At 47.9% G+C, this 27,690-nt stretch overlaps 1 protein-coding gene across 2 annotated transcripts in view; it reads right to left on the reverse strand.

Annotated features, from left to right (window-relative positions):
- The window catches only part of LTN1 (listerin E3 ubiquitin protein ligase 1), a 178,268-nt gene that overhangs the window by 122,522 nt on the left and 28,056 nt on the right, over positions 1–27,690 (reverse strand). For both annotated transcript variants that reach the window (XM_032973360.2, XM_032973359.2), the window contains exons 12-14: positions 25,063–25,538; positions 23,215–23,256; positions 459–672 (exon numbers count right to left, since the gene is read on the reverse strand). In XM_032973360.2, the coding sequence (XP_032829251.2) occupies positions 459–672; positions 23,215–23,256; positions 25,063–25,538 (732 nt within the window). The remainder of the gene's footprint in view (positions 1–458; positions 673–23,214; positions 23,257–25,062; positions 25,539–27,690) is intronic.

Below are 27,690 nucleotides of genomic sequence, written 5' to 3' on the forward strand. Positions count from 1 at the left end.
ATACGGCATAGGTAGTTTGTGTACTAGGCGTTGGGCTTGGCAATCTGGCTTTCATTCTTGGCCATGATGTAAAACACCAGTAGCAAATGGATTCCTAGACTTAAGGCTTAAGTTTTTCACTTAATATTGTCCAGCTAGCTAGTAGACGCTGGTGGCACATCACAGCCATAACAAGAGGTACACTCAGTGTGGTGTGCCGGAGATAGAAATATTTTTACGGACAGACCCGGCTAAACTTAAGCCGTACCTCCACCGGGTACGGCGGTATTGTGGACAGCAACAGCACGGAGGAGACAAAGACGGCTGTGTGTTCGCACAAGGTACCAGGGACAATGCACACTGTGCCAGCCCAAACAGGTGCTTGCTGACACCACGTGCCCCAGACTTAGTAGCAAGGCTAAGAACGTGGAGGAAAGGCGGGTCTCTGTGTTTGCCACTGTGCTTGCAGCGCCACTCACTTCCATCGGCGTGTGAAGAGAGCGCGAGAGACAGCAGGGCCCAGCTGTCGGCTTGCTCCGCAGACAACGACACTGCTGCCGCTGCTCCGCTCGCCGCTTGCTTGCCCTGTCCGGGCCGGCACAGCCTCCGGCACGTGACCACCAGTGTCTCGGTGAGCACCGGTCCCATGAGCCACGCCTGGGCCAGGTGCAGGCGTCCCGTGTCTGCACATGCCTGGTGAAAACAACGGCAACGACCACAAACAACAACAACAGCTCTGTGAGCAAGGTTACCGCCACAACAACTATCATCAACAATGATAACAACCACCTTCAGCAAGGCCACCAACAACAATCATCAACTAGAGTTGTTGTTGGCTACGTACGGTGTGAAATAGGATCAACATACATACATACAACAATAATAGCACAATCAGCAAGAGCACCAATGGCACCGTCATGAATAGAAACGATAGATTATTGAATCAATCGGTGCAGGGATGAGAGTTTTATCAGTTTGTATAAGCAGCTTTAATGCATGTACTCCAATTTGCTCTCACATGCCAAACACACTCATTAGTATTATTGGCCAAACTTCCGAATGTACGAAGTGTGGCCAATAACCTGTTACGGAAGTGCATCTCACACTCGTAATAATACGCCGAGTCAAAAAGTCACAAGTCAAGGTCACAGGTCAAGGTCACGGTATTCCTAAAAGAGCAGCGACACTAGACAGGATGCGCTTGTCACGCGGGTGCCGGTCATCCACAGTCACAGGATCCAAACCACTGACAAATAAAACTAATAACACAAGAGCCACCACGTGTGCGCTGGCGTTTTAAACTCGTGGCTCGCAAGCAAGCGGGCTTCACCAAGGGCGTAACGCAGACCGCGCACACGGCTTTGTACATCTGTTTTTACGAGCCTTGTTCCACCGGGCTACGAGAGAGGCGCTTGATCGCCGAGGGCAATTAGCATTGCCGGAAAACTCCGCGGGGGAGCACGGCAATAAAACGCGGGCCCGGCCCACGGCAGCCGCGAGCGCCGCGCTTCTACGGCAAGCAACGGACGAGAGCAGTTCGCTCGAAAATTAAATGTAAAAGGGATCCAAAGAGGCGGCTGTCTCGGTCAGACGGTGCTCCCGGCCACAAATCGTTGACAAGAAACGCCCCATCTGCCTTTCACAGTGGCCTCTCTGTTAACAAAAAAAACACACCAAAATAATAAATGAAAGAAAACGGTAATTCCCACGTACGTGAAATACGACAAGACCTCCACTTTGGCCCGACGCCCCCACAACCGACTTCACCTCCTTTCCGTCGAAGCTGTGAAAGATCTGCCCTCCTCCCTCATGCGATCAACACCCACGTCTCTAGTTGCCCCTACCCACCCTCCCCAACCTCGGCATCTCTAAGTCTAATGATATTTTTATCCCCAGGGACTATAGCAAGGGCCAAGAGGCTGTTTGTGATTAAGTGAGATGAAAGATGACCCATCTGCGCCCTTTGGTGCAGCACGCTCAGCTGATACATAGCAGGCATCTTCGAAGCGAAGCTGTCGACGTTTTGAGAATCCAAGCTCGCTCGTGCCTCCGCCCACGCGGCCCTTTAGCGGACGGCGAGAACAGCATGCTGGACTCCCAGCATGCACTGCATGGTGCAGCCCTGCAAATGCTCGCTCACGACACTGCTGGGGGCTCAAGAGAGCCCCTCTAAGAGGGCATCTTTGGCCTATTCTTCCTCGCTGGAAGAGGTGGTGGTACCCACACTTTACCCCAACGCATGCGAACTGCCGATTGACCAACTGTGGTGGTGCTCATTAACATTGCTGGGTGGAAAGAGGTGGGCGATTTAAGAAGCTTGCATCATTCCTTTAACTGCCACACAGGTCAGACTAATCAAGCCGGCCACCACTTTTTGTGTGCTAACGATTACAACATGGTAGAAAATCGTGTATGTGCTTGATAATATATGGGCAAAGTTCAGTAACGAACATGTATTCTGTATTTAATTCATTTCATCTTGATAAACAACGTAACTATGTGCTTGAGAAAAAAACATTTTCAGTCAATTTACATTGCCCATTATAACGACATGATTGAGAGATATGGACATTTAAAAACAAAATCAAAGCTCAAATACACGAATCATACGAAGTGACTGAGAGAAAAAACCGTGGATTAGGGAACACACATATTAAAGACATAATATTGACTGTGATTTAAAGTGACCTCTGGATTGCAAGTCCAGCGTGCTAACTATTGCACCACCGTGGCAGCATGATCCGTGACTCCAGCAACGCTGCAAGTAAAACAATAATTGCCGGGCGGTGATGGCTATGCACGTGACCTGTAATACAGCACTGTGAAATCAGCGAGGGCTGGTGGATGGAACAAATGTTGTGAAACTCCCTTCCCGTGGGCATCGAGGCGCCATACCCTGGCTAGCAGGAAGCAGTACAGCGAGTGGACTGATCGCCATCTCTTTGCATCTGTACAGGGGTAGAGTGCTGCTCCCTAGCGCGTTCCGGTTTCCGTCAATATGTATCAGCACTCTCAGAATTCCCAGCGTAGAGGGTCGCTACTTAAAAAAATTACAATTAGAATGTTTATCGAGATGTCGCGCAATGAATTAGCATGCACGTGGCAGGTGATCAAGTAATTTGGTCGTAAAATGTGTAAAACAAAAATGTTAATAATTATTGGGCTGGATCAGTTGCAAAAGGGTTAGCGCACTGCACTATGGACCCAGCCACTGCTGACATCTGCACCTGTGCTGGTGCCCACCACTTCACCAACCCAGACTCTCCGGCGTGGTGAAGTATGGTCAAACAACACCCGTGAGAGAGAGGAGTGGGGTGGCGATCGTCCAGCAGCGAATTGACAAACGGCTTTGTACGTTATCATTTTCGCTTTCTCCACTCGATTTCCCGGTTCAGCACCTCCTCATGAAGCCCAATGCGTTCGAGTGAAACGCCGTCGCATGTTGAAGTTCGATTCAGTGACAAAAAGTTTTAATCCAATGCTGAGGGGGCTTCGTTGAGTCAGAATTTGATCGATACATCAGCGCGGATAAACATTATCCTGGTGAATGTGACACGTTTGTTGGATGGTGGGGAGTTAATGATGAGGTTTGCATAAACCTACCACATGGATCATTATTGTCATCGATGTAAAATAACATACCCAGTAATTGGATACAGATGATCGGATCTGCCACAGATTATCATTGGCGATCCCAAGGCGGATCTGCACGTTAGCAGTGGCAAGCGAGAGGCCCTGCTAGTCTCCTCTTGTCCTTCTCCGCACCTCCAATTAGCACGGTTGGCTATGTACGGTGCAAAAGACGTTCAATAAACGTTCAAATATATATATACACACAGAAGCTGAACAAAATAGAAATAGCAACTGCATATGCCGTGCATTCATCAACCTCCAAAACATGTGAAACATTTAAAAAGCCCTGGCTGGCTTCACTGCTAGACCCAACAGGGGCGACCGTTTGGAGCGAGCGAGGACTTCTGGGAAAGGCCCTTCGCTCGGCCGTTTGGACACTTACAAGGACACAAGGAGAAATATATCAGCCCAGGGACGATGTCTCTTATTGTAGCACAGGAAGCGTGCATGCACACGCTGCTCTGTGTAAATTAGGTTGCGGCTAGGGGATACGGACACTGCCTCTCATGTGCTATTACTGTGCGCGCATGCATTCAGGCACACAGGCATGTGTACACGGCATATTTGCGACCGAACACAAGGGGCGATCAGCGTGCTTTGGCAATGAGAGACTATGCATGTATAAAGTCACGCTGACCTAAAGTATTCCTTACTGTCAAGCCTCGCATTCATATGTCACAGTAATTTCACAGGATGCAAAAAGCGATAGGAATGATAATCTAATTTATCAGTGTAGGGTTTCGCAGTTGTGCTGTATAGTTCTCCGATTTGGAATATCATTAGGATGCATTGTAAATTATTTTATGCACACACGATTCACCGCTTGCATTGTGAGCACCGCGTACATATCATCTACTGTTTCCAGCCATGAGTATCTCTCACGACAGGTTCCATCCCAACTGCTCACAATGCTTCTCTATAGCGCCTCCCATTTTCCACGACAGAATCGTCGTCATCATTCCCCCAGCTGACCCTCATACGGTACACCGTGTATACGGGACCTTCCTTCTCATTAGACTTCCCAGTCAATTTCTGCCGGGAGATAAAACTCCATCGATCAGCACGGTTTCCGACGTATAGTGCATGTGTATGTAAGTGGAACTTCTATCGCGTCGTGCATAGCCAACCGTGCTCATCGGAGGTGCGGGGGAAGGCCACCAAACTATATATGTACGTTGAACTTCTTTTGCGCTGTACTTAGCCGAGCCGCGCTATTTGCATAATGTACATTGCCTCAGTAATTCCCCCCCACCCCACATTGTGCAAGAGCGCAGATGCGTGGTCGCCACATCTACAGTGAGGGAAAAAAGTATTTGATCCCCTGCTGATTTTGTACGTTTGCCCACTGAAAAAGAAATGATCAGTCTATAATTTTAATAGTAGGTTTATTTGAACAGTGAGAGACAGAATAACAACAACAAAATCCAGAAAAACGCATGTCAAAAATGTTATAAATTGATTTGCATTTTAATGAGGGAAATAAGTATTTGACCCCCTCTCAATCAGAAAGATTTCTGGCTCCCAGGGGTCTTTTATACCGGTGTAGTGTTGACAAAGGAGGCAGAGACTTCTTTTTAGGCAACACTGTTTATTCGCTCTAACCTCAGAGAACCTCCCTAACACAGAGAGGTAACGGCCTCTACCACCCGATAGCCCAGAGGATGATACGTCCTCGTACTTAGTGTGCCCTCCTCACACTATACTCTGCTTAACGGGTACCGCCACTGGGCCGTTCGGACCTGGCACTGACAAGGGCCGGAGGTCGGAAGTCCCAGGGCACTATCTCAATGTCTTGAGTCTTGAGGTGAGTGCGGACTGGCTCATGTTGGGAGAGCTGCTGCCCTTTATATCCTTCCTCTCCCAAGCGTCCTGTCTCTCGAGAGAGGGTCTGGGTCCAACCGTTGGCCCCCCAGCCCCCTCCCTCAGTGGGCTCTGGCCCCCTCACCCCTGGTCAATGGTTATTGTAGTCGTGACTCATACGATACTGCTATGCAGGTAAGTATACATGTTGCGCTTAACAATGCCGCTACACAGGTAACGAGCTGAGATTAGGAGCACACTCTTAAAGGGAGTGCTCCTAATCTCAGCTTGTTACCTGTATAAAAGACACCTGTCCACAGAAGCAATCAATCAATCAATCAGATTCCAAACTCTCCACCATGGCCAAGACCAAAGAGCTCTCCAAGGATGTCAGGGACAAGATTGTAGACCTACACAAGGCTGGAATGGGCTACAAGACCACTGCCAAGCAGCTTGGTGAGAAGGTGACAACAGTTGGTGCCATTATTCGCAAATGGAAGAAACACAAAATAACTGTCAATCTCCCTCGGCCTGGGGCTCCATGCAAGATCTCACCTCGTGGAGTTGCAATGATCATGAGAACGGTGAGGAATCAGCCCAGAACTACACGGGAGGATCTTGTCAATGATCTCAAGGCAGCTGGAACCTTGCGCCCGCAAGGTCCCCCTGCTCAAGAAAGCACATATACATGCCCGTCTCAAGTTTGCCAATGAACATCTGAATGATTCAGAGGACAACTGGGTGAAAGTGTTGTGGTCAGATGAGACCAAAATGGAGCTCTTTGGCATCAACTCAACTCCCCGTGTTTGGAGGAGGAGGAATGCTGCCTATGACCCCAAGAACACCATCCCCACCGTCAAACATGGAGGTGGAAACATTATGCTTTGGGGGTGTTTTTCTGCTAAGGGGACAGGACAACTTCACCGCATCAAACGGACGATGGACGGGGCCATAAACTGTCAATTCTTGGGTGAGAACCTCCTTCCCTCAGCCAGGGCATTAAAAATGGGTCGTGGATGGGTATTCCAGCATGACAATGACCCAAAACACGTGGCCAAGGCAACAAAGGAGTGGCTCAAGAAGAAGCACAGTAAGGTCCTGGAGTGGCCTAGCCAGTCTCCAGACCTTAATCCCATAGAAAATCTGTGGAGGGAGCTGAAGGTTCGAGTTGCCAAACGTCAGCCTCGAAACCTTAATGACTTGGAGAAGATCTGCAAAGAGGAGTGGTTCAAAATCCCTCCTGAGATGTGAGCAAACCTGGTGGCCAACTACAAGAAACGTCTGACCTCTGTGATTGCCAACAAGGGTTTTGCCACCAAGTACTAAGTCATGTTTTGCAGAGGGGTCAAATACTTATTTCCCTCATTAAAATGCAAATCAATTTATAACATTTTTGACATGTGTTCTTCTGGATTTTTTTGTTATTCTGTCTCTCACTGTTCAAATAAACCTATCATTAAAATTATAGACTGATCATTTATTTGTCAATGGGCAAACGTACAAAATCAGCAGGGGATCAAATACTTTTTTCCCTCACTGTACGCCTCGATATAAGGAACAAAACAGGTGGACTTCTCCATATATCTGGCTGTCGCCTGATGAAGCTAGTTGTAATTACTGGCAAAACGTCGTACTCAGATTGTAAATGTTGTGGTTTGGCTCTCCAACACAACGGTGTGCTGTACTAGTGACGAATTGGCCACGTTCTGTTTACGTGACAACCCTTACTAATTGGCTGTGTCGGGTGGTGGCGGGTTTTAACGACACATTTATATATTTACGCGATCTAACCCAAAACCCTCGATCATGGATACGACAACCTCTTTGTTAATCTTTTATTCGCACTGGCTCACTCTCGCCATTCTCCTGGAACGTCGTGTCTCAAACGGATTCCGTATTTGCGCGTCGTTCTTCCACATGCTGCGCGCTCCGCTCGCTCACCTGTTAACCCATACGGTTTACCCGTATTCTTGTACAGGGAGTTTTCAAGTCCATACGGCATGCAGCCGTTTCAATACGGGCAAACAAATTATAATTTCATCTTGATCTGAAGCTTTCGTGACTGTAAGAATCCATACTCTTTGGTTCTTTCGGTAAAGTCACGTAGTTAGAAATAAAATAAAATTAAACAAAATCACGACGTTTCTCCCTTGTGATGGGACTTTGTAGGATGAACGTTGAGATGTATAAGGGCACGGGGTGACCAATATAAGGTCTGAATTGGTCTGTAGTAAGGTAGGGGCACAGGTATGTGCTCGCGTGTCCCACTGCACCCTCACATCGCGGCTTTCAACATCTGCATCCTTCCCTTTCCTGCGGACGGGGTCGTACATCTCTTTTGCCATCCTAGCCGCTCCCTCTGCCTTGTGCTGCGGATTAATAATAACGATAATAACATTTGTAAAGTGGCGCATTTCATCCGTAGATTCCCAAAGTGCTCCGTGTATTGAAAGCAGGAAAGAAACAAGAGGTTGCACAGGCGTAAACGGCCAGAACTAACGACTCCGCTTGTCTTATTAGCAAAGGCAAAGCGTTGTTCCATAGTCTGGGAGCTGCACCGGCAAAAGGCCAATCACCCCAGGAATGATTGCCACTGGAAAGTATGTATGCATATCACGGGACCTTTTTTTGCCATTATCAAAGTATGAAAAATAAGAATAGGTTCTACCCTTTCCGGCAATTAAAGGGTACAAATTATTCTTATTTTCCATCGTACGTATGTATATATCAATTATTTCGCACCGCACGTAGCCAACCGTGCTAATCGGAGGTGCGGGGTCTACTAGGCTAGGCTAGACTGCCACAGGGCAAGGGAACGGTTGAGATGAGATGTGATGCAAGCTGCTTTGGGATGCCGAGGCATTTAAGCGAGCGCCCGATAAAATCTTACCCTCCTTCTGACCTTTTTTCCCACACCTGTCATGCTCCGTGATTGTGCTCCCGAGGATTTCAGTATTCACAACTCCCCGCACGCGTTGCGTGTATGCAAGCGCACAGACATCCAAAATGTCTACGAACTAATAAAATAAATGAAAGCGTGTGTTGGGATTTTTTCCTTAATGATAGCCAGACAAAAAATAGAGGGTCATTTATTTGCAAAAAAAACAATCATCACCGCTGATTGTTTTCACAGACAAATGCGTGCATTACGTAAGGGAGCGGTGGTGGTTAGAAAGCTGCACTACAAACCCCGTAACCCGAATTCGATTCTCAGCCAAGGCTAACTTTATCTCCAATTATCAGGGTTGGCTACGTACCGTGCAAAAGAAGTTCAACATGCAAGTGATATCAGTTTTGGATCCTCGCTAAGGCACATTGTGGACCAGCGTAATGAAGTAAGGTCAAACTATCCCTTTGACCGACACAGAGTGGGAAGCAGTTTAACTGACAACAGGCCATATTATTGTGTATGCATAGTCGTTATACTTGTGTACATAAGAACGGAAGACTCCGTACGTGTTCCATCACGACATCCACCTTGACCCAAACAGCCGTACCAGGACTGCGTGGCACAGACCAGCTGACGGGAGGAATGGAAGACAAAATCAGCTCCAAACCAACTCCTTATCGGGGATCCTGAAACAGTCTGTGCACCTGGCTTCACCCTGCCACGCCATCAGTAGGTGCTGCTGGACAGGTACCGGACACAGGGCGAGGTCGCTGTGCAGCCGACCTCCACCGTCGGCGTCTCCGTGACAACCCACAGTGCAGCTGCGGACCATACAAACATCATCGCGAATCGCTGATGACCGTCTAGCGCTCGGTGATTACGCGCACAATGAACTAATGTACGTACGAGCGTAGACACGTGCAAGCGGGCACCTACGTACGCTTTGGCGATGCCCTCAACGGAATGGGCAAGTCCACATTATGTTGCAGAGACGACTGACAAAGGCCACGCATACGTTGTATCTGACCTCACACTTAGTAAGAGCCTAACCTAACCACAAGAACACAAATGTACTTTCTCAACATTTACAAAATGGGCAAAACCGACGGGGCTCTGGCCGGGCGAATTGGAGAAACTCGCGTGCGTCTTAGGATTAACTCAGCGGCTGGGCCGTTTATGTAAATACTTTTTTTTTAAAGCACAGAGAAGCAGGCTTTCCGTGTCTTCCGAAAGAAGCCAAGCAGCACCCATGGGGAATTACTATAATGATGTAATTTTAAATAAAGGACAGTGTCAAAAAAATCACTCTGTCTTTCCATATTTCTGGCTTAAACTGTAAAAGATCTGTGCACTTTTTGCTTTGCTTACGCTTCTGCTGAAAACAATGACGCCAAATATTTCCACTGACCTAATTCTTAACCGAAGGCTCGCAATGTTTGAAAACGCATTGTGGGAATGCGTAGCGAGCTCCAGCGTATGGCAATCGCAGCTGTGTCATAACAGCGCCCGTTTCCCCAACGCGTTTTTAGAGCAAAGATCGAAAAACCTGACGTCGAACACCGCGGCAATGGCAACCAGAATCTGGCCGCCACTCACATTTTAACGTGAGTTATCGTAAGAGATATTTTTTCTTCTACGTATTTCTGGGAAGTCGCTGCTTTGGCGCACTTATTTTATGGGCTTGTTTGTTCACTGCTTATCAGCTGAAAAACCTAATTTCCCTTTTGAAATTTCCATGCAGCTAAAGTGCAAATCCAACCTTTGGCAAATGTAATGACCCGGACCACTGTGCCAACATGTCACCCACATTACACACTAAAAGTAATTGCCACAAATGAACCACAATACCTTGCTGATCTCATCAAGGAGCATAAACCATCACACAAACTCCGGCCACCCTTGCAGCGTCTTGTGGCTCACCATCGAAAAAAGATGATTACTGCATCCCTCGCTTTCAGATGTGCTTCTGCGGCCGTCGGGAAGGCACTTCCTTCCGATATTAGGAAGCCGCTGGACCTATGCACTTTCAAATGTAGATTGAAAACTGATTTATTTAGAACTGCTTTTTGTGTTCAGTTTGTTGTCCTCCTGCACCTCTGATTAGCACGGTTGGCTATGTACGGTACGAAAGAAATTCAACATAATACATTCATGAATAGATAAATATGTATATATGCTGGGTACATGCTGAAACGGCATGGGTAGACCCTCATCCAGCAGTGGACTGACAAAGTGCTGTATGTGTACACATCAAATGTAATGTTGTCACATCATTGGCTATTTCCAAGGTTACCTGGTGATTGTATTTAAGCAGCCCCAGTACCTGTGCACGTCAATCGCCCATTACTTTGCTCTCTCTCACTAATTCATTCCGATAACCTTTTACGTGACAGCCCTATGAATTCCCACCCTGGAGCGGTGTGAGAACATTGCAAGGGGACCCGCACGCGTGTGGGAAGGGGCGAGATTTTGTTTGCAGGAAACAAATAAAAAACACGCCACCCCTCCAGAGTGGGTGGCAAAACGCCACGGAGACCGTTTCAAGCCCAACAAACCCTCCCGCGTGGCGGCAGTCGTATCAGCAGCGGCAGTAGCAGCAATAACAGTAGCAGCAGCAATAACAGTAGCAGCAGCAATAACAGTAGCAGCAGCAATAACAGTAGCAGCAGCCGTGGCAGCAGCAGCAGCAGTATCAGCAGCACCAGCGCGCAATCAACCCGAATAATAATCGGCGGAGGCAACTCTGCTGCCGCTAAACCTCGGCGATCGCGGGGACGCCAGTCTCGCCTGCGAGCCGTGAAGCGGGAGCGAGGCGCCTTTTGTCGGACGAAATACAATTAGCGCTCTATTGTGCAAAGTGAATTAGCGGCAACACTTTTTGTCTGGTGACGCGATCCACCGGATGGCGCCTCCCGGATCAACGCAACTGTAGTGGCCTTATTGACGTCGGAAACTGTTCTTTGGAGGCAACACATATTTATTACAGACACTTCAATTACATTGGCGAATCTGATACTTGAAGAGGTAACGGCCTCTTCGCCCGTACTCTACAGAGGGAACGTTTCCCGAGCTTTAGCCCACGCTAGCTCCCTGGTTCCCTCCATCCTGGTCCTCTCTCAGGAGGCTGTCTGACCTGACCCAGCTTCGGCGCAGGTCCCGATCACCAGCCACACGAGTCCGGCCCTCAGAAGGACATCGGGCCTCGCGGCTCTGGTGTCACACCCCCTGGCTTGCTTTGCCCGGCCCTCAAAAGGACAGCGGGCCAAAGGAGTTCCAGGGTCTGGCTAGTCGACCTTCTTTCTTCACTGGCTCTTCATCTTGCTTGAGTCGAACTGCCCCTCAGCTCTCCGGGTTCCACCTTTTACACTGTCCCTCTCTGAGGGGCGGGGCTGGGAAGGATCACAGCTACAGCCCCCCAGGGTGATGGCCGTAGCGGACGTGTTTGTGGCCACCGCCCTACAACCGCGTGTCCCCCTCCCGTTACACCTCTACACAATGATGCGTGCGTTGGTCGTTGTTGTTGTTGTTGTTCCCACTCAGGTATCAGGTCGGTTTGGACTCAAACAATAAACCCACGGAGATCAAACGCTTGGAGGGATCGAGGCTGCTACCCTGTTTACACACTGGTGAAATAGCCACCCTACATGCACATTGAGGTTACCATTACTTCATTTTTATTTCACTGCGAATGTTTTTTTTCCCCCGAGCCAAAGTTTGTACGGAAAGTTATTTTTTTATGATATTGGTCATTGTTTGTGCTCTGTTTTTTAATTTCTTCTCTAAACGCAGCTGTTTAAAAAAAAACAATCGGTTTGTTTTTGCTCCGATTTCTATTTGCTCCATCGCTGTAACTTGTTTTCCAGGTTATTGCTTTGGTGATTTTGGTGACCCAGTTCACGCTTGCGAATGAGACCACTCCTGTCATCACGAGTCCTCACCTGGTTAAACAAATTCAACTTGAACTTCAGCGAAACGCCCTCTCCTCCCACGTATGTTTTTGCGTCGTGCCGCGTGTTGTTCGGCACAACGTCCAAAATGTCCAAAACTATTAATAAAATTATTATAACTGCACTACATTGACGTTTAAAGGCGCAGTGACCACAAACAAATGACCTCATTCAATTTAACATTGCGGGGAAAGTTCCTCTAACACCATTTGCTCCCCTTTTCTCAACGCGGTGCTGCACGCATGTTATGTCATCGGCCTTTGAGTGGTTTTATGTAATCTATGCAATGCAAGCGTCTGATGAAACGCGACCCTGTGCTGCTGTTACTAGGGTCGCACGGTGCCAAGTAGAATTTACACGGTACCTATGCGACTGGGGGTGGGGGGGCATTGATTCGAAAAAAAACAAATAACTTGCGCACTAAGACACGCACTTGCTGAACAAACAAAAAACAAAGATCCCCCCCGTATAGCCTGAACACACTGTTGGGGCCAGTGCTGTTAGCGAGCACTTACGAAGGCCGGCATTGCACACGAGGGGGTGGGTGGCCAGCATCACCGCTTTTGTCTCCCCCAGTGTCGACGTTTACACACCGCACCAGGTACTCACGTGAGGCCGAGTCGACCTAGGAGAGGCCCAGGACTGGTTCAGACAATCGTCACTGTTATCGTCCATGAGCGCGAATCGAACTCGGGTCGCACAGGATCATAGCGCAGCGCACTACAAACTCGGGTTGCTGGGTTCATGGCGTAGCATGCTGACCGCTACGCTACCGCCGCCCACACTTGCCGAACAACACACACACACAGGTGGCATTTCAGCGTCTTTCGAATGCAAAGTTACGACTGGCACCATAAAAACAAACACTGCAGATTAGTAATCGGATGAGCTTATAGGAACCGAATGCCGCTAAACACAAACACCTGACGTGTGAGCAGCAGCGTTTGAGTTCAATGCCACCCCCCCATCCCCCCCAGCACCACCACCACTACCTCTACGCAATACTAACTTCCCTGTGACCCCTGTTTGACCCCGGCTGCGTGGAGACGCGCGAGACCCGGATTACAAGCGCCTTTCATTCAACCGCGGCCACTTAGGTGCGAGCACCGACTAATCCCGAGCCAACCCAGTCAAGTACAGGTCAGACTCGGCAAGGCCGCAACACTCATAAAGGGGAGCCATTGTCAACGAGCCGAAATCCGGTGGGCCCCACAACTCAAACTGAATCTGGTTTGTGGGTTTCTCATCGTGTGGTGCGATATTGCAGACAGAGCCCTTCCGTGCCTTTGCATATTCAATCACTGAATATATATCAAGGCTCTTTATTACAAGAGGTTTTCATTGGGTTGCTAAGGCCAATCCATGCTTGAGATTGTTTGCATGTATGGAAAAAACTAACAGCCGGAGAAATTATTGAACTCCACATGGATAGGTTGGCAACATACTGTACCCTAATGGCACCAGCAGGTGGGAATTTTTTTTCTAACCAGTTGAAGCTCAACTGTGCTATCGGTGTCAGGTCAGCAGATGATGTTACCATTCGGATACGTCACAGAGCGGTGTATCGCTTCATGTTAGAGAACGGCCCACAGAAGCGGATACCACCGAGCTACCTCTGTGAAGCTTTCAAAGTTAGGGGGCAGCACTTTACCAACTGCTATGCATGACAGTAATGCTCTTAGCAGGGCGGTCAGACCAATATATTTCATTCTTAGAGCTGGAATTTACCTAAATTATACGCAGAAACAAATGTAACGTGTTTTATTTTGCAGTAAGAAGTGACCAGGCTGAAAACATCAACTCACCGCACTTGCGAAGGTGGTTTAGTCACAGTGCTGTTCATCGCTGTGACCTCTGGCCACCTCCTACAGGTTGGGGTATTTTAGAAAATCTCCTTGCGATCTGCAATGCTGACAGGCATATGCCACCACGCCCTGCCATTGTAAAAATGCCATTGGGATACATGTGTGGCAATGGCGGTGACGAGGGAAATTAATTCAGAGTGATAATGGAGATGCGTCTCTCCCAATTGCAGTCACTTTGTGAACGCAAGACCAGCTGACGTAAACAAAAAGCCATAATGTGCCGGTAATCACCTGACCCAGAGACCACCTGCAATAGCGTGCAAAGACACTCACTGCTCGTTGTGAAAATTGTTGCAATGATGAAAAGAGGGCCTCCTTAAAAAAAAGCCACGTACAGCCCAAAAACATTTACATTGCACAAACACCAACAAGGGGTCCGACTCCAGACAAGGTATAATTACACAGCCACACGTAACACAGGAAACAGGGTCTCTTGTAACCAAGGAACACGACGCTCAATCAAAGCACTCAACGGTAAAGACACCTCGGCATTTATATCTGGTGCCCAATGTGAAGAAGTAAAGCGTGGATGAATATGGTTGTAAAAAACTCTGAATCGCCTACTCTCATACACACGATACAATGCACGTATCACGAACGTAACAATCTATTTTTATAGATTGTTACGTTTGATGGATCGTTGCATGCCTAGCCCACGCACATTCAACAGGGCAGATTACGTGTTTGAGTGGGCAGAGGAAGAATCAAGATTGAGGAAGGCCGGGAGAGGCATGGGAAACAGTCCCTGCCATGGTATGGCCTTGTGGTAGAGGGGGGGGGGGTGGCGGGCTGGAGTAGCACGCATACCACCACAGTCTCTATAAGCCGGTGGCTGATCAATCATCATCGCTCACGATTAATCCACAGCTGGATAAAGGTCTCCCCAAACTGTTACCATCGCAGTCCTGCAATGTAGCAAATCCATCAAGCACTCGCACACGAGCCCAGTGCATAACTCCATCTCCGACGTTGACGTCCTCCCGAGCATATTCCCCTGTTTGGCTGTGCTTCCGTCGTTAGTCTTGATTACCGGCCACCGTGCCTTCGTAGTTCCGCATCTTCCCCAAGCACCGCCACTCTTGCTTGTCTCAACAGTCAACATGACATCTGTAAATTGAGTGCGTTCTCAAACCCATGCCGATGAACAGCAGGATGTGATTACTATTAAGATAAAAAGTATTGTGGTAGATGATTTTGCTGCTATAAATTCCACGTTATAAGCCACTTCGTTGAGCTATATTTTTTTGGCCAGGTTGCTTCTGAAAAACAAGCTCATAGCTCAGTGGGCTTTACCTGGTAAGATAAAAAAAGTTGCATTTTATTTGTATATATATTTTTAAAGCGATTTGTTTACTTTTCCAATACTTTGCACTCCTATCATCTTTTAATACTGTTTGTTGTTGTAACATTCTCACCTGCCCCTACTGGACATCTGTGAAAAAAGAGCTTTATAGCTCAACGGATTCCACCAGTATATATGAAGATTCTGATTCTGAGAGGGGGCAGTGTTATTGCTTGAAAGACTTAGGGAAGGGAGGGCAGGCATCTTCCAAGGCTTAGGTGTACACTGTGGTGCGGGGGTCACACGAGGATAGTGTGATGTGTGAGACTGCCCCTTTGAACTGAGCGAGTAGCACTGGGTGGGTCCCAGTGCGTGGCGATAGCGGTGGCACATTTTTTGTTTATCATGTGCCGCCACAGTGCACTGTGGGTAATAAAAGAAAAAGAAAACACACCAGGGTCTGCCTTGCCGTGTAAACACAAACCAAAGTGGCATCTTAGCCAATTCCTGGTGATCCAGAGGTCGACGGTTTGATTCGATCCCGCCTGGGCGCAGTGGCTAAAATAACTGACAACTTTCTCAAATCCCCTGCCCCGCCGCTTCTGTCCACCCAGCAGCGTAAGTCGGGTACAAACACAGTTAGTCGATCGGCATGTCGAATGTGGTGGGGTAAAGTGTGGGTACTTCCACCTCTTCCAAACTGTCTGGCCAGTGTGGAAGAGTAGACCAAAATACCCTCGAGACGGGCTCTCTTTCGCTCCTGCTAGTGGAGGCCCTTTTGCCAGCAGTGGCGCGAGGAAGCAATTGGAGGGCTGCACCCTTATGTTTGTTTAACACGGAGGCTTTCGCGACCAATACGACACATTTATAAATAACGCGATCTGACCCAAAAACGTTTATTATGACCCTTATGTTTTTAGTCCATCAGACGATGGGGACTTCTGGAGCAGTGTTTTCAGACAGCACTTGTGGAAGCAAGCAAACTCAGACTGGTTCAGAACTTTCTGGGTCTCATTAGCAGTGCCGAGTTCTCGGTGAGAGACACTGATGGATGGCGATGTTCCCTACGCTAAATGCTGCTGGTTCAGTGTTTACCACTGGCTTTTTCAGACAGTCGCCGATAAGATAAAGGACAATAATCGCAAAAAATTACATTCAGTGCCCGGTCTTGGATGTCCAAACAAAACCTGACATGAATAAGAACTGTACCGAGTCTAATGCGCTCAAATGTACAGGCCAATGCATGGCATGCGTAAAATACCAAAGTTACATAAATATGTACTTAGTGGCTGGATAAACCGAGTAGTCGGAGATGTCATCGCGGGGCCAGTTCGTCCGAAGTTGATGGTTTCAACTCAACAGGGAATTACCAAACCGTGTCGTCGATTGCAGACCAAACATTAAAGGACATTGTGATATTTTCTAGCAAGAGCAGGCTTATTGTAGGGCATTGTTGTGGTGCCAAATTCCACATGTGAAAATTACCCGCAGCAAAAAAAAATTGTCAGAAAAAATATCATCCACCAACTGTCCTTAAACAACTTCGGCACCCGGCGCTGCATTTCAAGTGTGATAACAGCCACCAATGAGATCCCCACCTGCTCTAAATGGACGATTATTGAAACGCGAATGAATGCAGCATTGTATCTGGCTTTGTAAAGGTGCCTCACGGAACATTTCACAGCGGCAAGTTTTGCTGAAGGTTTTTTTTGCCCGCGAATTAACCTAATTCCCTCCGCCGAGTGCATTGTTGGGATTTTTTCGCGAGTTAAGTTTCTTTTTGTGACTCACAGAAAGCCTCCGCTCTTAATTCCTTTCATTTTAAATTGCCTCTTTATTCCTCACCAGTAATCGCAACTGATGTTTAAAATGATTTTTAATCAGAGAAAGCCTTAAACAAACACGACCGTTTTTTTGTCTAACTCTTTGAGCAGACCAGTGAAACGAATTTAAATCTACAAAAGACCGTAATTATTTCATTTCGTTTTCATTTGGCTACAAATGAAATTTCACATCCGAGTGCACGGTATTATCACCGACGCAAACAAGCGCACTATTGCTTTTTGCCCAGCCTGGCTCAGGGGCTAGAAGGCCTAAAACACAACCCAGTGCAGACCAAGCGTTCACAAACACACAAGCCCAGCAGCGCTTAGACCGAGCGATAAACGACTCTCCACATAGGACACTGGCGCACGAAAAAAAACGGCTTACTCACAAAGATCAACAAAGATTAATGTGGGGAGACATTTAAAGCCGCATAAACTACCCATACACATGCACAGGGCACTTACGCGCATTTGAAAGACAGGAGAGCTGATGAACGGATGTAAGTGCACAGGTAAGAAGAATGTTGTGGGTGCAAATGGGTGCAAACCACCACCGTCTAGGGAGACATTCAAGCTCCAAATTCCTGAAGTAGTGTAATGCAGACACCAATTACCGATTGACTTTAAGTCTCGTGGAATTGAGATTTTAAATATGCTGATTGCACAGCTGTGTAAATTAGAAACGAATTACAACTGTAACACAATTACATATTTGAATTACGAAGCATTTTAAATACTGCCCGTCTATACTAAGCATCTAGGCATTTAACAACTTAATGCTTCACCTGTTGAATTGACAACATACGGACTCACAATCTGGTTTAAGAAAAAAAAATGTCTTGCTTGCTTCTTCCTTATGAGAGGTCTTTTTTTAGGTTAGATCGCGTGACTTTACCGAAAGAACCAAGAATATGTGTCATTTCTTGCTTCTTGTTTGTCTAATCTGTGCTATCTCAATTTGGTCCGTCTCATTTGCTTCAACCGTCAAAAGCAGGGCTGTGCGCAGCCTGTGGCGAGTGCAGGCCACATCTGGGATTCCCGAGCTCGCCGCAGGCCGCAGGATCTGTGTGGTCCTCGTAGAGACTTTGCGAGAGCGAAGTCACGTAAGCGAGAGTTGTGTATGCAAAACTGTATCAATCCCATACAATCATAAAAGGGAGCGTGCCTGTGCCTTGTTCGATGTACGTATTACAGGCCAAGTCAATGTGAAGGGTAACTATGTATGCTGAACTTCTTTCGCACCGTACGTAGCCAACCATGCTAATCGGAGGAACTATTTCAGGCTGGGTGAACCTTAGGCGCAAGCTCTCCTGAAGCAAAATGTCAGGCATCACGTCAACCGCAAAACGCTACGCGGTGGAATAGCAGAGCACTGCTCAAACTCGGAATAAACCTGGTGCCTTGAGAAACGGAACATACCCCCCCCCCCCCCCATTGAGAAAAGAACCAATCCTGTCACTGGCCCTAAATGGCTTAGAGCATGGGAGCCTGGTGCGTGCGCATATCTCCCAAAGCCTCTTGCTGTCAATAATTTCAAATCAACAATCCGGTGCTACAAATCCAGCCCCCGGCTTTACGACGTGCCGACTGGTGTTTTCCAGCCGTCCCGAGTCCACAAACGTCAAACCCTCATTCCGCGCGGAATCCGTCAGCAGCCGGCCAAGCGGAACGAGTTCCGATCGTTACTCTCTGCACCGGGACTTGAACCCGGGCCCCGAGAGGTGCTGCTTACAAGGCTCCCCCCCCTAATTTGGATCTTATCCAAACACGAGACTGTCAGCCACCGACGGGCAGACCAAGACGTCTGCTGGTCGTGCCGCACGCCAAAGAGGGTTGTTTAATTCTCCACTAAGAGGTGTCGAGGCATCCTCTTTCAAGTACCGACTCCCTAGGGTCACATCTGAGCTTTGGAATTTCTGTGTGCGAGAGTTTTTTTGGCCAAAGAAGTCTTGATTGAAAATATGTAGAATTTTAACTGCCAAAACAAATGTAACATTTTTTTATTTGGCATCGGGCGAGTGGTTTTGACCCATCGGTGGTAGAATGTTTCATCTGGGGTTTTTTTTTCAAAGCTCAGAATGTTGTTTTGCGGTTAGTGGAGACAACAGATGCCACTGCAACCGTCGGTTTTAATCATCCGGCATGGAAAATGGGAAAACATTTGTGCTCAATTATTCCAAGAAATTAACTCTGGTGTTTTTTTTTACTGATTAAAGCCATCCGTTAATTACCCCTTATTACCCGAAAATAATAAGGGCTTTCCATGAAGGAATGATAAAATAACAGGCTTGGTGGAATTTTAATTTGGGCTACCATTTACGCATTTGGTAAACCCTTCCCTGCAATAAATGACGAAAAGCAGCCTTAACACAACCACAAGTGAGCGAACACTGATTACAGGAAACAGGTGGCTGTGGCCTGTGTGGGGAGACAAGACTGGGAGGTGAGCTTCGATCGGGCGTTGGGCTGGTTTCTATCAAGACTAAAGCAACAAGTTCTGCTCGAACCGTGAAATTAACTCTCCGCACGTCTCTTACTTACAAAGCCGGCGAGATCCTTTGTTTGCAATTTCACCTCGCACGGGGGAATTTGGGGAAATTCCGTGGCAAAAGGAAGCCCCGGGTTGACGTTCGGCCGGCAAATCGGAGGTGCCGAGTGCGGACCGTGGTCAGACGCCGGACACTGGAGGGCATCAGCGACTGCAACCAGACACGGCGACTTTAATAGCGAAATGTTTTAACGACAACGATGAACTGAGAGCTCCTAATAAAAAAAGCAAACACTCTAAATAGTGTTTCAGGAGACTGTTTATAGACTGGAGGGGTCAGCCAGCTGGACTTTAACATATAGCTACACAACGATAGCACACACAGGAGTTCGTGGAAAAATAGGTAAGTGACGCGAAAAGATCAGAATACAAGTGGCAAGACAAGTTCTAGCGATGTGAAAGTGTGCTTTGCTCTCCTGCCATAAAACGACGGCCCGTGAAATACGGTCACTGCTTTGGTACGCGCATTTTCAGACATCCACCATGTATTTGTATTGTAAATAAACGAATGATAAATGAAAAAGGCTCTTCAAATTATTGTTTACAGTCCACCCGTGATGGTGGTGACTGATGCTGCGAAGGCATTCCGTGCTCGCGTCTCGGCCACACGAAGGGTGGTCGCCGAACAAAACAATGCAAAAATGCGAAGGCTCTACGGGGAGAGAAAAAAAAAACTTGTATAAATAAAAAAAATCGGAACCAATTATTCCCTAAACAAAAACAGATTGTCAAAACCGCAAGCTCCCAAGTATGCGTCGCATCACGCAAAAAATAAATAAACCGAGTCGACACAAAAGGGGGAGCCAAGTTTGACGTCATGCCGAGAATTCTTAAGATTATACACGGGGCCCTATTCGTTACAGAAGACCTGTTCACCACGGTGACGAGATATTAACTACCTCGCCTGGTATACGGGAGGTCGTGGGTTCGATCCCGACCCTGACACATCTATATTTAGAGTTTGCAAATTCTCCCCGTGGTTGTGTGGCTTTTTCTCCGGATCCTCCACTTTTTTCCCTCCACATTTAGAATCCGCATCCGTTGAGTATTTGGCTGCTATAAATTTCCACATGCTAAGTCACTTAATTGAGCTTTCATTTTTGGCCAGGTCTTTTCTGAAAAAAGCTATACATCTCAGTGGGCCTTATCTGGTAAAATAAAAATAGTTTTGTTTTTGAGAAATACCAGCCTGTTCAACATCACCAACTTGCATTGTGAGAATATTTGCTCCACGCAGATACAAACAAATATTACAAAAGACACAGACAAACAGACGTGTATATATTTTCTTAGCACACAGCTCTTGGCTGTGTTTCAGAAATGATTTAAGTGGAAGTTATTATTTACGTCTTTATTTATTTATTTGCCAAAGCGCTTTCTTTGCAAATCAAGGCTGCACGGCCCACAGCGATACCACGACCACCCGTGCTGGCAGGCGCCGGGGGAGCGGGAAAGATTAAGAAACTCGAAGACAATTTGGTTGGAGGGCACCCTCCTGTCCTCCCGTCCGCCGGGAACCTTTTCCATGGCACGAGTGGGGAAAGAGGCGGCGTGCGGTTAACGGCCGCACTCCAACACCGCCTGACCTAACGACTTCCAAATGTGCGGGGTCGAGAGAAATCCTTTCATACTTCCGCATGTGTGTGTGTGCGTCCACGTTTTCGAGCGAGTGGGCAGGCGAATGACGGGCGAGGTGGATGCAATGCTTTACCCGCCCCCCGCCATCACCCCCACTGGCCCCCCCAAAGTCAGGAATTCTGCTTATTTACAGCGGGGACACGGGGGCCCAGGTTCACGGCCCCGCTGTGTTGCTGGGTCCCCTGCCACTAGAATGGGGGTCGTCATGGGGTCACGACCGAGCGAAGAGGGCAGCCGGGGCGCTTGCCCCAGGACCTCGCCCCCCACCAGATTAACTTTTTGTCTTCTGTTCTCGCTTTTTATATACGTTTAAAAGAATTCCTCGGTCTGTGCTGGCACCCCGACAGGTAACTGCATGCGAGGAGCAGTCACAAACGATGACAACGACGATGACGACGCTCGCTTCTATGTTCAAGTGTGCGTGTATTCTTAAGGTGACGCGGTGGTGGTGCGGCAAATTCGTGAGCACAGTGTTGTGATACCGAATACCCGAGTTCACGATACACATCGGAGGCAAGTGCAAGCCTTAATCTAAATCTGGTCCAAGCCTCCCCACAGATGACTTACTCACCCGATAAAGGGTACCTGCTATGGTGTGGTCACTATTAACCAATGGAGGGGCAATGGTGGCCAGGCGTGTGTGTGGCTTTTCCATTGGGAACTCTCACAACTAGCAGTTCACCCTTTGTGTACGAGAAAAGCCCTGCAAAGAAGATATCACAGAACTAAATCTGAAATCTCTACAATAAGCCTATGTCCCAACCAAGAGCATACTGCTGTGGCAGATTGCATCGATTGCTCACGAACAACATCATCAGTCTATAATATTTTGCCAAGAGTTAATTTATCCAAACAGTAGACAAAATGCTCCAGAATTAAATGGCCAAACATCGTAAATCACGACCTTCTTAAACTTGAGTCTTTGAGACTCAATAAGGTTTACGGCTATAAACACACGTCAAGATGTGTACGTAATATCTAAAGTATGTGTCTTGTTTAACGGCCCGACCCTGCAAGAATATCTCACAATCCCAAAGTAGGGGAGAACTGCATGTAAATGCAGTGTCTCGAGGCGGTGCATTCTTGCACAACTGAACAAAAACTCGGCCATGTCATGTTCCTGGAAGACCTACCTAGGACAGCGCCTGTTCAGGGGCTCTGCACAGCTCTTTGTTGAGCGGCAGCTCGAATGCTCCTCTCGCAAACGGGAGCCATGAATTTGTAACCAGAGCTGCGCTATCCGATGCATTAAAAGCAATTGATTACTCTCCTTATCAGTTCGATTACTCGACCAATCGGATAACGCGAAACTAGTTGGCGGGGGGGGGGTGGGGGGGGAGAGGGGGGAAACAAGTCTCACACACGTGTTCCTATGTGTGCCGCTGGACGGGAGGCGATGAGCGGGGCTTGGTTACGGCATTGGCATGATCAGCAGTGTCATTAAGGGTATGGCTGGCAGGAGGTTTCCAGTCTCCGCGAGGCAGGATGTGGGGGTGGCTAACCGTTTTAAAAGCAGCCTGAGTTATGGACCACAAAACATGATTATCAGTTTTGATCGATGAATCAACTGAAATCGATAAAAAAAAAATCTAAGGTATATATTTTAAGGTGCGAGTTAGAAACATTCGCTCAAAGTATAATTACGCAAAATGTAAGCTTCATCGCCCTGCAAATACAGAATAAAAATTTGCAGGAGGCACTCGCTCGCTCACCCATTCCCTCAGTCACACGGACTCGTGACAGTGCATTAGTCAGTCGCACGAGTCGTCCACACCGATGTTGTTGCTGCTGCGCACTGGTGTTTACCTTCTGAATGAGCAGCAGCAGAACGGACGGCCCCAGATTCATCTGTGGATGTGAAGAAAAACAACCGATTAACTTGTGCAGTGTGTTTTGACGTTTAATTTGTTATGTCTCTCATTTGTTATCTTTCATTTGCTGCATTATCCTAATGCGTATAATTCCATGATGATCGTCATTAACTGAAAGTACATTATCTCACACATACAAGATTGGATGCATGTGTTGTGAGCGTACGAATGTTTAAATCCATGAGATTTTAAATCATAATAAGCCTAATGAGACTTACATTGTTGTGACAATGAATTACGAGATTGCTTTTCTTATTTCAGTTGCAAATGCCAAAGAAAACTACAAATGAGATTTTTTTACAGCTCATTGCGAATATCGCTTTCTGACCAAACACACCGTAAACTTTTCCCCCGATTTTTTTTCCTCCTCCCCATCCGTGGCCTTCGCTGCCCTTGCCTTTCTTGATGAATAACAGTTGAAAACCAAAAGAAAAGAATCGCGCTGATTTATTACAAACAAAGCGTTAACGATGCATAGGATGTTGAAATTAGCGAGCAGCCCTCTCGGGCAACACACACACACACACACGCCGGCGGCATGTCCTCACACCACTGACGAAGATCCAACACGCGCCAACGACCGATCGTAAGCCCACTCCCCCCACGGGGCTTTGTGACGAGCATCGTGCCGGCGATGGATCAGAGTTCTATCAGGGTCAACTACCGGCCGCCCGGCCCACGTTCTTCTGCTTGTCGTACGGCTGATGTAGACGCAGAGCAACAACTACGATTTCACATTCAGGTGGTCAAGCCCAGGTAACCGCATCAGGAGCAGCCGAGTGTATCGCCACGATGTCTCCTTTGTATATCTGCAGTTCGGGCATTGCATCATTATACGTTGCACAGTCTGGTCGCACGCTAATGAAGTTTTTACTTTTCCATTTGTGCATCAGGTATCCCGCATCTGCTGCCATGGAATGTGCAATGGATGCGATTTAGGGTGAACCGTGAGCTTCGTGGATGATCAAACACAGGCATTTTCTCACGTTGGGTCTTTCGCAAGGTGTTCGTTTGCGAGTTCTTTTGCACTCCATTCCGCTCTCTAGGCTTCACTGGGGTTGAATTCGCAGGCCAGGCTGACAACGGCGTAGGCAAAACGTCGCACGGAGTTTGCGCACTGCAGTGCCGTTTTATTGTTTTAGCTCGATCTCGCCGAGGAATTAATCGCCAAAAATGCCTCCCTGGCATCGGCAGATATCGGAAGTGAGCAAGGGAGGCAGGGTTGATCCTGGACAGTGTTTGCCCGAGTTGACCACCGCGAACAAACAGCTGCTATAGCGCATAAGCCAAAAACAACGAATGTGCCGAGAGAGTACATCCTTCGCAAAGACGAAGCGATAAAATCAACTCGTGCACAGGTGCTCGATGAGATTGTCACATCGCAAGAACACGAGAGGTGATGGTGGCTAGGAGACGCTATTATCCAACAATGGATAGATCATGGCTAATGATGATGATGAGATGTCTGGCAGGACAGCAAGTAGCCAAGTGGGAAGGTAGACAGCCAGGCAAGCAGATAGAGTTACTCACGAAAGCTTCGAATCAAGTCTGAAGCAGATAGAGTGGTTGTTGCAGTGTTAAGTAAGTAGACATGTAGGCAAGTACATGGGCAGTTAAACTGGTTTACAACTGATTAGCAAGGACTTAATACCTGGTCTCCCCGAGCACAACCACGTGGCACTGAGAAAACCAACCACAAGCAGCGTCACTCAATAGCGATGACACCGACGGTGGCAAAATACGCACAGGCACACACAAGGCACTCCCCCCTCGAAAGCCACACCTTGCACACGTCGTCCAAAATATCAGCGCGCTGCCTCTGATCGCGACAGGCGCGCAGGACGCTGAACAGCACCTCCACCAGGGCGGCTCGCTCCGGGGCACGGCACTCGCCCAGCCAGGGCAGCAGCACGTCACGCAGGAACCGCAGCGCCGGCAACGGTCCCGGGACCTCGTCGGCGCGTTGCCGCTCATCAGCGACACTCGGTCGCGCCTCGGGCCGCACGTCGGACGGACGGCTCGCGCGAATCTCTGCCACTCCGCCGTCTTCTCCGAGCAGTGAGCGGAACGTGTCGTCGGTGGGACAGAGTGCCAGCACGGCAGAGAGGAAGTCGAGGTGCGGCAGCGAGCCGAGTTCCCGTGCGCGGGACAGGCCGAGTCGCGCCGCGCTTCGGCACAGCGCAGGCAGGGGCCCGGAAGGGTCCGGGCCGGGGTCACGGGCCGCGGTGTCCTCGCTGGCACCGGTGGAATCGTCAGATACTGCAAGCGGGGAAAAAAAGGTAAAAGGTGCAGCACTGCAATTGTTTGCCATCTGGAACGCTCTTTAGTCCAATATTAGGAAGCCACTGGAGCGATGCACTTTCAAATCATATCGTTTGAAAACTAATATCTTCAGAACTGCTTTTTGTGCGAGTTTCAAATCCTTCCCCCCCGCACCTCCGATTGGCACGGTTGACTATGTACGGTGTGAAAGAAGTTCAATATACATGCACTTCTGGCAGAAGGGCCTCTGCTAATGTACCCTCTAGAGACCTTCTAGAGGGTACTTAGCCTACTCTTCCATACTGGTTAGATGTCTTGCGAGAGATGGTAGGACTCGCAGGTTATCGCACCGTACGACCCCCTCGAGACTGCTGAGCAGACAGAGGCATGGGAGATTTAAGAAACCTGCACCATTGCTTCAACTGCCACGCCGGGAAATTTAACCGAACCAAATTGTGCGAAATCCACTAAATAACGCCAGCATCCCGCAAATTTCAGACCATGGGAATCACACACGCGGAGGGATGCATATCTCCCGCGAGCACGATAGTGAGTTAGGACACTTCAAACAGCCCGGCGTAAACACGCATTAAACAAGAGGAGCTTCATTTACGTGCTAGGGATGCTGCACAAACAACACGTTAAATCAAGAGGATTCAGGCCCAACTCCGAGCTCCAGCTGTCGCGAGAGAGGCAGATCAACGTGTGATCATCGGCTCTATAACCGGGCATGCCACGATTCATCAAATGATCCGCTAATCTGGGGTGGAGAACGTCTGGCCCGAGGGCCATACAAGGCCCGCGAAATCGTTTGGTGTGGCCCTGCCAAGGCAATCGCACGACTCTAAATTCAATAAATCTAGGAGCTTTTTTCATAGCAACATAAATTAAATTTTGTACGGCCCGCGAATGATGTTATAAATATCCAAATGGCCCTTGGCAGAAAAAAGGTTCCCCACCCCTGCGCTAAATGGAGCTCAAGATAAATGCATCAAATAGTACGCGTAACAACTGATTACATTGGACTTGTATTTATTTGTTCAGCTCATGGAAGCCTTGCAGCCACTGTGGCATCGACGACACACACCACAATAACAAAACGGATTTTTTTTTTTCCAGGAGCGCAACGTTGAGTCCAAGGACTCTTTTTCAGGAGGGTCCTGCATTATAGTTTAAATTTTAGGATGTTTTCAGCCAATTACTGAGTGTTTATACACCTGGAGAAAACCCACGCACGCAAGGGTCAAATTGGAAACAGACGGCGATTAGTCCACTTGCTGTACTGCCTCCTGCTAGCCAGGGAACGGCACCTCCTCAACGCCCACTGGAAGGGAGTTTCACAACAATTGTGCAATCCACCAACCCTCGCCTCTACAGTGCAGGATTACAGGCCACGTGCATAGCCACCACCACCACCACCTCATGAACTGAATGATGACCCCGAATTGTGGAAATTCACCAAATTAATACATGACAAGGACTCATTTTTACAAAAGTATGTCTACACATGCTTTGTGTGGGAAAAAAATACCATGCCAAAAGCATGAACAGCTGAAACTACACATACACGTCAAGCAAGATGCACAACCAAATAGCGGTTACTCATGTTCTAAAAGTGCATGTCGAGGATCCGTCTCAATGGCTGTAAGACAAGCATTTGGGGCTTTGTTAATGATAAAAAAAGACTTAAAGGTCACAATCGTGCAGCCTCTAAAGCGCCCTCTAGTAGCCTCCAAATGGCGAGACTGCCCTACCTTTCAGGACAATGTGAAGAGGACATGGCAATAAATAAACGTCACAATGCACGGTGCATTGTGGGAGCCGGCGCTCCGCATGTCGTCATACACCACCTCTGCCGGGCGAGTACCAGGGAATCTCGCACTCTGCGCTCTTTACTGGGACCTGTTTGACAGGATCTTACAAAATGAAATGTTAATTTAACTTTTTCATTATTATAGCAGAAGAGCTGTCACATTGCCTAGTACATATGTTATTGGTTCTTTCGGTAAAGTCACGTAGAAGGGAAACAATAAAATAAAAAAAATATATAAAACAATAAAATTCTCACGACGTTTCGACTGCAACACAAGCAATCATCATCAGGTGTGAAAACCACGTGACTTTACCGAAAGAACCAAGAATATGAATC

The sequence above is a fragment of the Petromyzon marinus genome, chromosome 51, assembly GCF_048934315.1.
Source record: "Petromyzon marinus isolate PM22_M1 ecotype Great Lakes invasive population chromosome 51, UKy_Petmar_22M1.pri1.0, whole genome shotgun sequence".
Taxonomy (NCBI): Eukaryota; Metazoa; Chordata; class Hyperoartia; order Petromyzontiformes; family Petromyzontidae; genus Petromyzon; species Petromyzon marinus.